The sequence below is a fragment of the Aptenodytes forsteri genome, unplaced genomic scaffold (assembly GCF_000699145.1).
Source record: "Aptenodytes forsteri isolate BGI_AS27 unplaced genomic scaffold, ASM69914v1 Scaffold132, whole genome shotgun sequence".
Taxonomy (NCBI): Eukaryota; Metazoa; Chordata; class Aves; order Sphenisciformes; family Spheniscidae; genus Aptenodytes; species Aptenodytes forsteri.
This window is the reverse complement of record NW_008795520.1, coordinates 181,128-191,230: the sequence shown is the minus strand read 5'-3', so window position 1 is coordinate 191,230 and position 10,103 is coordinate 181,128. Positions and strand designations below refer to the sequence as shown.

Below are 10,103 nucleotides of genomic sequence, written 5' to 3'. Positions count from 1 at the left end.
TTTAGGTAAAATAAACAGTACTAAATAAGCTGTGCCATCGCTCTGGGCACTAAGCCGCCTCCTGACTGATACCAGAAGAATACAAATAAATAACGCCTTTGACTGTTTCATTGATAGACTGCGGGGCCTTTGACCAAGCAATTACATCTTAAAATGCACTTCTCCGGGAGCTGAAACATGAAGTGATGTTACTTAAAAAAAAAAAAACAAAACAACAAAACCAAACAACCCGTAGGGTGTCCCAGAGGCCAATGATTGACTTCAGCTTTTATTAATTCATCTGCAGTGCATTTCCTGGAGCTCTTAGAGTTTAATTGAGGTTAAGAGGTTGGAATCTGTGGTAAACAAAAGAATGGCATATGGGCAGTCTGAAATTGTGTATGTTTAAGTAAGAGCATTCCTTCTGGCCACTTGTTTTCATTGGGCAGTTACTCCTGGCTCACAACTTTTCTTTTTAAAAAGAAAAGTGTAAACATGCAATGCTAGCAAGTTAATGATTCATTATGTTTTATCACATCCTAACATACCTCTAAAGAAGAGAAGGCCAAGCTGGGCTTGTGTTTGACCTCCCCCTTCAGATTAAGGATGTTGCTTGTTTAACCTCTTACCTGCTGTGGTGGGGGTCCACAAGCTCGTTTGTTTTAAAATGTAAGAAGAACAACACCTTTCCCCTGTCCTTTCTCACTTCCTTGCTCCTGGGGTCCACAGTTGTTCTCTTAAAAATTCAAATGGACATAGCAGGTGTGAGACCAGAGGAAAAGCTTTGTTTTATAGAGGCTGTGGGGAAGTAGGATTCAGTTTCTTCAGTTACACACGGAAAACTGCGTGGACGTATTTTTCACGGTTGCTTCTTTGTCTTATTTTCAGTTCTGTTATGAGCCGCGTGAACGTCTTTGCTGAACATGATCTCCCCCTGTGAGCGGGAATGTGTACCAACCAGGGCAGCGATGTGACAATTAAGACAAACCTCCTTATGTTGAAAAGCCTGAGCTCATACTCCAAGGTCTTTATGCTGTTGATAAAGTTTATGGCGCATATGACATCAGCTGGCAATAATAATGGTGACCTGTTGCCCTCGAGTCATTCTGTAGACATCTGTAATTTATATACAGCTGTTAGTAGTGTGTAGCCTGGAGCCTAAGAGAGCTCATCAGTATAATTTATATCGATAAGAGAGGGTAAATCAGAGTTTTTCTCTTAATATTTCATTTAATAGAAGCTTTCACCTGTCCCAGGAAGTCAAATGTGTCTTTCCTGCTTGCTTATAATTTAGAGCAATCTTCTTTTTAAAAGAAAAGTTCTTGTTAATTAAATCCTGATTTTTTAAAAAAGTAATAATAATAGCCTTTAATAACCCCCTCTTTTCATTAATACAATAAATGCAATTTTTTGTACCTGTCTCATAAAAGGTGTTCTACATAAAGAACTCATATCAAAAAATGCTTTATTAAGAACCATTGTATATGCTGGCTCAGGGAAGGAGGTGCATGGAACAGCTTTTGTACTTGCAAAAGGACACTTATAGATCTTTTTCTTGTATTTGATTTAAAAAAACCCAAAACTGTAATGTTTGAGCACGGAATTGAAGGGAGAGGAGTAAATCCAAGGTTTTTTTCTGTACTGTACTTTGTTTTCCCATGGCAGTTTGCTTTTCCCATCTCCCACACAAAGTGATTCCGCTATATTTTTCCCCTGAAGCAGGATGAACATGATTTTAAATACCAAATGCTTTTAAAACTTACATGTAATGCACACATGCATGTGTACATATATGTATGTATGTCATGTGTTAGCATAACATGACCTGCTTCCTTGCTGCTTATGATCCCTTGTCCTTGAATCCATTTTGGAGGGTGAAGGAAAAGCCCTTGCATCACTTCACAGCCTGTACCCCACAGGTGGCCTGTGCCGCGCGTGGTGGGAGAGGGCAGCGCTGCCAGAGCCGGTGTGTTTGGCTGCCCTTGCTGGGGTACGTGCCTGTACCCAGGGGCACAGGGGGCTTTGCGGTCAGGCATCAGCCAGCGGCACCTCTGTTGCTGTGCCGGTGATGGGTGTCCGGGTGTTGCTGGCCGAAGGGAGTCATGCCGGGGTGACTTTGGGGCAGGCAGGGTTTGCTGGCTTGCACCAAATCTTGTGTGGGGATGGAGCAGACCCCATAACTGTTTGGTATCCTGCTGGTTCAGGTCTCTGCCGGCGTTCATCCCTAACCTACCCTTGAGGAGCCCTTCCCCTTCCTTCCAGATTTGTCAGATGCCATGGGATGCTTCCTTGCCCTGGAGGGTGTTGGAGCAGAGGGCTGTAAATAAAATGTCTCAAATTGCTGAGCAAACTGTGTCTAACCTAACTATAACGTGATGATGATGTTGGCTACTGTGCTTTTGGGTGTAAATTGACTTTATATCTTATTTCTGTTATTATTGTAACTTCAGCTCTAAGATGCTCGTGCAGCTCGGGCTCAGCTCTCGGGAGGAGGCTGGCAGCGCTCGTCTCGCAAAAAGTACGAAACAGCAGCTCGGCCTTGCAAGTTTGTGTTTCCACCTCCTCCTTTGAGTTGAGGTGTAGAGGATTTGGGTTCAGCAGTTTCCCAGGGTCTAGGAGCAGAGAGAGGGGGAAGACAGCTCGGAAGGAGTCTGCTGCACTGAGACGTGCCTGCTGACGGCTCATTGAAACCTCTGCTTTGGGCAGGAGTGAGGTACCCGGTTGAAGGATGGAGCACTCTCCCCTCCCTCATGGGTATTTTTGGGAAGCAGTCCGTGGTGTCATCTGCCTTATCACTTACATGCGTCTCAAAACCTCAAGTCTGGTTTGTTATTCCAAGGAGACCCAATTGTTTTATGGCATTCTCCTGGGACTCATGGGCTATTTAAAGGTCAACTCTGCCCGGTTTGTGCTGCAGTGCCGGTGGAAACGTTGACTGTGGTGCTATAAAATGGATGAGTTTGGTTATTTTAAACAGCGAGGAGGAAAACATCCCGTGAAACACGTGCCACAGGCCGCTCCCAGTGCTGGCAGGAGCGTGGCACTGATGCTCTCACCTTCTCGGCAGGTGCATGGGTTGAAGGGAGCCTGACGCCCGCCCGGAGAGGAGACCCTGGCCCCCACGGAGCTGCCCACCATGAGCAGGGTGCTGCTGGCCGGCAGGATGCAGCCGGAGAGCCGGAGCGTCTGTGTCTTCCTGCCCACCCGGGAGCAGCTCAGCCTAGTTGTCGGGGTGAGTGGCCGGGAGATCCCGGCACCGTGGCTGCAGTTCGGTTTTGTTAGCTCCCATTGTTCTCCCAAAAGCCTGGTGCTGGTCTGCTGACCGAAAGGCTATTAGCCAGCTTAGGCTAATTGGTGCTCCATTGTCTAATTAGGCAGCTTCAACTCGTTTGCAGAGTTCCTTAAAAGTCCCAGTCGTGCTTTTGGACAGGGGGTCTCCTCTGCTCTTTTTCTGTTGTTATTCCTTTTTTATTCTTTCTCAGTGTTTTTGCCGCTAATAATAATTTAGTAATTTTTTATAAAATTGAACCTGAAATGCCTTGATGACTTAGCAAGCGTGCCCAACACATGACCATTTCTCTGGCGTTTTAGCTATTTCTGGTTTTGATAGTCTGCAGATCTCTTCAAAGACTCTAAGGCAGAGTAAACAACCATTGAGGGTTTTTCTCCCTCCTTGGAGTACTTGTACGCAAAAAAACTAGAGGTAAGTTGCTTCATTTCTTTGATCACCGCTTCAAATGCCTAAGCGTGTGTGCACAAGTGACAGCAGAGCCAGGTCAGCTGGCAGCCCAGCATGGCACGGTGTCCACCACGGCGCGGTGCCTCTTTGTGCAACGCTGGCTGCTCCTTGAACTTGTGAGAAACTGAGCTGACAGAGGCACTTCACATTCAGACAACAAGCTAGCCTCAAAGATAAGTGCTCTCTTGTCAGCCTGTGCATGCACTAATGTGTGGGCTGGGGAGGCTTTGCTTTATTTTGGGTGGGGTTTTTTTCCCCTCTGGGATGGGGAGGGGGCGAAGACAGTTGAGGTGAACTGCTATTTTAAGCATTTGATTGAAACGGTGGCTTTTGAAACTATGCATGCTAATCTTCAAAATCCATGTAGGAATTTTCCTACCTGCTGTGCTTAAGTGTGGCATTGTTAACTGAAACAGCCACGAGGGCTGGATGGAACAAGGCTTTAACAGCAAAATCTGGGGTGCTCTGCTTCTAGATTACCGGTTCAAACCCAGCCCATCTACCGTCCCAGACGGCTTTTGCAATCTGCTGGTTTTTGTGCAAGCCACAAAACGATGATTTAATTAAGTTCTTGGCGGCAGGTGCATGGGCCTGGGTAATGGTCTGTTGCGGCTGACCCTAAATCTCACCTTCTTACAGCTTTTATCAGGGAGGCTAAAGATCCAAGATAACGGAGTCCACCCTGCCGCAGGGAAGGTGCAGGCTGGTGTGCAGGAGGGCAGCGTGCCGGCAGGGCTGATGCCATCACTGCTTCTCGCTGTGCCCGTGCCTGAGCTGGGCACACAGCTGTTCTTCCACCTCTGGGTCACGCTCCACTCTATTAAGTTTAGGCAGTGCTTAGACTGTACGGTAAATCGTGGATACCTGCCGTTTATCATAAAATCATAGAATCATTTAAGTTGAAAAAGACCCTTAAGATCATCGAGTCCAACCACAAACCTAACACTGCCAAGTCCACCACTAAACCATGTCCCTAAGTGCTACATCTACACTTAAATACTTCTAAATACCTCCAGGGTATTTAATAAGCATTAGAAATGGTCTTTTGCATTGAGCGCTGGCAGGGACGGAGGGAAGGTGCTGCCGTGTGTCCCCCCCGTTCCTGCCTGCTGCCCCTCCGTAGCCCTTTTAAAGACACTTTCCCTCCTCGCTTCTGCTGCCCCTTGCTTTGGTGGCTGGGAAGTCGGGAAAGTATGTATGTGGAGGTGCCTGCTTGTGAAAGGGAATAGCTGCCTGGGCCAAAACATGAGACCTCAACGTGCAGTTGTGTCCTAATTGCATAGAGAGTGAAACATGACCTGTTACAGCTGGGCAAGTCACCAAAACCAGCTTTTCATTTGGCTTCTGTCTTTACCACAGCACCCCTTCAAAACAACAACAAAAATTAAGATTTCACAGCTGGAGAGATCTTTTTTTTTTTTAAAGGAACATCAAGGCAATTTTCTACTGATGTTGGTAGAATCCAAATTTAATTAGCACAACCACAGATGATACTTTGTGCATTTATTAGAATAATAATGCCACTACTTAAGATTTCCAAAGCCTTTTAGCCTCTTCAGTGTGGAATGCAGATACTAAACAAGCTTGCAGCTCAGTGAGGTAGGTAGGAATGGTTATCCTTCCAGCAGAATAAATTATAGATCCTTCCCGTGATAAGCACAGTGTTTAGGCAGGTAATTCCTTTCTGCCCCCTCCCATATAAATTCCACCCTTCCAGATAAGAGTTTACCTAAATGTGTTTTATGTGGTCACATGTAGATTGAAGCCCGTTCTTTAAAATGGATTTGTCTTACGCCCTTCACAGATAGTGCTATTGGAGAGAGAAGAGCAGGAGCCATTTTAAAGTCTCTTCCCCCATAATTGGGCATCTCTTAATTAACTTTGGTGTCCACCTTTCTGGATGTATGGACGAATTCGAGGGGATGGTGAGGAGGAAAACTGTGTTCCCGGGACCAACTGTGAACAGGAGGAGAAGCAGAGCAGTGAGGAGAACTAGTGGGTGCTGCAGCTCACCAGCTGCTCCAAAAGACAGCAAGGCGAAGTGGGAGGTTTCTGCTGGGGAGAACAGACATCAGAGCACAGAGCAAAGTAGTCTGCCTTGCTCCAGGCAGCCCCAGTGGGGAGATGGAGTATGAGCACCAGGGAGCTTAAGCAGGCTGTGAGTGAGAATGGTGCAACTAAAAATTGTATTGGTTGCACCAAAGATCTTGGAGTGGTATCCAGTTTGCTCAGTTTTGTTTATCTGCCAGCATTGTGGCTTATCTTCCTGATAGTTTTGAACCTGTTGATCAATATCAACTAGTTTTTATGACTAGGTTTCTGAAAATTTTCTGGGGTGGTAGCAACTGAATAAAGAGAGACCTATGCTAGCGAAGGTCTGGCTGCCAGCGAGGGGAGCAGGGCAGGCAGCCACCCTACCTGTGTTTGCGTAGTTCAGAAGCAGCCACAGCAGATGTTGCTCCTTGCCTAGCTGCTGGAGAAAGGCAGCTTTCTCTGCTGCCTTTTTTGGAGGGGAGGAAGTCTGGTGAGGTCCTGTGTGTTGGTGAATGGCAAGCGTATGTCTGAAGTCTTTCAGCTGTTCTGTGAGCAGGAGAGCTGATGTTTTAAAGTATATGGATGAAGAAAAATAGAGATAGATAACCAATATGCATGAATATTTGCACACAGAATGACCCTGGAGTAGCAGTTACCTTCTGTAAACTTGCTCTTGACTTCACTTTAGACTAAATTTCATGTGTAAAGAAGCCCTGAGTCTGACATGGGGCAAAGCTGAGTATCAGGGGAAGGAATGATTCATGGCGTGTCTGGGATGGAGCTTGGCACAGGAACCATACGCAAAGGGAGAAAAGGCCAAAGAGAAGCGCACAGATGAAAAATGCAAAGGGAAACATTGGTTGCTTTGAGCAGAGGGGAAGGCAGGAGGAGGGAACGGCGATTGCAAGTGTAATCGGTATTGCATAGCCTTGAAGGCTGGGAGTAAAACTTGGTACAGAAGGGAAGTGCCAAAAGGAGAATGGACAAGTTAGTAGCTCACATACCTGCTGTGCAAGAAATCTGATTAAATCACTGCTTTGGAGCTGAGTGTCTGAAAACATTGAAGTGCTCAGTTCCCTAGAACTAAGTATCTTAAAGCAGGTTTTTCTTCCCTTAGGTGTGAAAGCATGCCACTTACAAAATTCATCTGATCGTATAGCTTTTACATTGAGTCCTGTGCTGCCAGCGACTCTTGTATGCACATAACCATTCTGGCTAGGGGGAGGTCACCTCTTCCTTAGTGAGTCCTTCCCAGGTAGGAGAACATGCTCAGAGCTTGCTTCCTTGAGAAAGGAGGCAGATCCATGCCCAACTTTCCCTTCCAACTGCGTCTTGTTGGTGGCTGAGCAAATACTGCACTTAGGTGTGAGACTGTAAGGGTGCAGTCTCACACGGAGACCCATAATAAGACCCAGATGTGGTTTTGGGTCTTATCAGAACTGTGCACTACCTCTTCCCCTCCCAAAGCACATATATGCACGTGTGTGTATTGGTGTAGCGCAGGTTTCAAAGCTCCCGATAAAGCGGTAGTGAGTGGCTGGCTAGTGATGCCTTGTCAAGTAGAAGAAAATGAGTGCTTAAATGACCTCCAGTTTCCCATTGTCCATGTCTAGTGACATGGTACATCCTGGGGCAGGGAGGGGAGTGCAGCTGGTTTCTGGGGAGTGTGGCACGCCTGCAGTAAAAGGGTTTGAAGAATTATGGTGGCGATTAGTTTGATGGTGGTGATTAGTTTGTAGGAGAGTTCAGTAGTCAACTTCTGCCCCATCATCTTTGCTGCCATGAAGGTAGCACTGCACTGTCCCCCGCCTCGGGAAAGCTGCTCCTGCTGCTGCTAATCTGCATCGTCCAGCAGTGGTGTAATGAAATTCAGAGGTTCTGGCTCGTTTCGCAGCTGCAGCTGGTAGCACCCAGGGCTGAGCTGAGCTTGTCTGTGTTGGTGGTGTTCTGCTCTCCCCACTCGCTGTTGCTCAAAACTCCTTCCCCTATGCCTCTGAGGGTTAGGGGCTTGGGGGTTTTTGTTTTTGCCTGTGGTTGTCTGTCTGTCTGCTCCTGGGGTGGTGCGATGGGGCAGGGGGAAGTGAGGCTATAGGTGAGATGACATTTAGTGGGGGAAATTTCCGATCATAGTACACATCCAGGTCTGCACGTGCAGGTAGCCAGAATCATGCTCTTGCTGGAGGAGCCTGTGCTCCAAGCAGCCGTGCTAGAACAGTGCATTCGGTAGCTGTGCCACGGCGCGCTCTTACCTTGTGCCATGCTGGCAAATACTAACCAGCCTCCGGTCCCTTGCGGGAGCATATGCTGGCAGCTCTGCTTTCCCACTGCTTCCTCAGTGCATGCACAGCGTTATGGGGCACAAGGGTACTGGAAGGTCTTGGTGTGGCACGGAAATGGGCAAGAGCTTACAGGCCATTGGTGACAGCTGCTGAAGATGAAGATGTTAATTGTTGTGTGACCAGGAGTCAGCAGGGGACAGAACAAGCTCTTCTTTGCAGGGTACGGAGCAACCTTACCTCTAACCCCCAAGCTATTTCTGCGCAAACCATGCAGTCTTGGGTTTGTCTGCGTACTTTTGTTTTTAGTTCTCCTGAACGAAAGTTTTCTTTTTTGTTTTGAAGATGAAGATGTTAATTGTTGTGTGACCAGGAGTCACAGAACAACAGAACAAGCTCTTCTTTGCAGGGTACGGAGCAAACTTACCGCAAGCTATTTCTGCTCAAACCATGCAGTCTTGGGTTTGTCTGCGTACTTTTGTTTTAGTTCTAAAGTTTTCTTTTTTGTTTTTTCTCTTAACCTCTCAAAAAAAAAAAAAAAATTCTGCAAGAGAGTAATATTTTCATTTCTGTGATTACAAACACGCTTTCTGTAAGAGCACCTATAAATAGCCTGGTAGGTACTGCACAAAACTAGGGCTCCAGCAGTGCTCCAAATTCTTATACAAAGATGCCAATAGATAGGAAACTTAAATTCATGTCTTATTGAGCTGAGCCACTTTGCACTGTGAAGGAGGGAGAATGACATGTTGATTATTATTCTGTGATAATAGCAATAATAATACTGAAAACAAAGCTTGTTCTGTGAGGTTTTTTTTGCTGTGGTACCCAAAAATGTATTGGCCAATGTAAAGGAGGAGAATTGCTCCATCCAGGTGTGTGAGCTGTCTGTAATGTTGGACTGGTTGTTTCTTTCAGGTCAAAGCCACTGGACAGGAGCTCTTTCAGCAAGTTTGTGATTTAGTGAAGATTAAAGAGCCTCACTTCTTTGGCCTCAGCATTGTTAAAAGTAAGCAAACTCAATGCACGGAGCAAATGACTTGGCAAACGTCCACAGACCCGCTTGTGTATTTACAGTGTGTGCATATATACACAGTGGCCGTGCCTGCGGGGAATTTGATTGTAATAAGGTCACAAAGTATGTAGATTATGCACAGGCTTCTCGGAGCTCTTTTGATCTTTGGTATGTGGGCAGACAAATTGGGAGAAGGGGGGGCTTTTGTTCTCCTTTGTTCTTAAGTTCCACCTCTTTGTGGGGTTTTCTTTCTCTCCTGTAGCTGAGTTCCTAGCCAACATATTTGTCACTGAATTCAAAACTGTCGGTAGTTGAACGGTAGGTGAATTTTAAAAGGACTTTGGGGCTGAAAGTGTTACTTATCTTCTGAAGTCACACGCAAAGAATGTGGCACCAGGGGGAGGAAACTCAGATGGTTTGAGGGGACTGAATGCATGTGTGGGGGACATTGGGTTTTGAAATATTGCACGGGAAATACAAAACTTCTTAGTCCGTGGGTTGAAGTCCAGTCTGCTTGGTCCTACGGCTTAGTATTGACCAGGGAACAGTGTAAGATGATGCCTTAAAGGAGCAAACTGATATGAGATATTACATTTCTAGGATGGTGTGTGCATTGGCACCTTCTCACAACTCTTAGTAATTAGAAATGGATCTGTTGTCCTCCTTATCCTGCCTCCCCACATTTCCAAAAGTGTGGAAAGGACTTTTCTTCCCTCCAAAATTTTTCTCGAGCGTGTTGTTATTTACTACTGCAACTCTAGAAATTGTTCCATTGAAATGCGAATAGTTTTTTGAGTCCTTCTGAATAAGGCTTTTTTTGCCTTTTTATGAGTATGTGGGATAAAATAGTTTCTTTTAAGTTTACTTGTCTCATTTCCTTTCTGCTCTCATTCTCTAAGAACTTTTGCTTTTTTTGAGCACAGCACTCAAACGAAGACTGGCGTAAGCTGTTTATCTCCGTCAGGTTTGTAGAGTCTCCAAGAGATTCCATCAATGTAACTAAACCAGTAGCTAACAAAAGTATCTGTGTGTTTAAACCAGCACATTTTTTGTAATGTGA

General features: G+C 45.8%; 1 protein-coding gene across 1 annotated transcript in view; it reads left to right on the top strand.

The window, feature by feature from the left end:
- Window positions 1-3,115: 3,115 nt before the first annotated feature.
- The window catches only part of FRMD1 (FERM domain containing 1), a 30,568-nt gene continuing 23,580 nt past the window's right edge, over window positions 3,116-10,103 (top strand). The window contains exons 1-2 of the mRNA XM_009281755.1: window positions 3,116-3,211; window positions 8,947-9,037. Coding sequence (XP_009280030.1) covers window positions 3,116-3,211; window positions 8,947-9,037 — 187 coding nt within the window. The remainder of the gene's footprint in view (window positions 3,212-8,946; window positions 9,038-10,103) is intronic.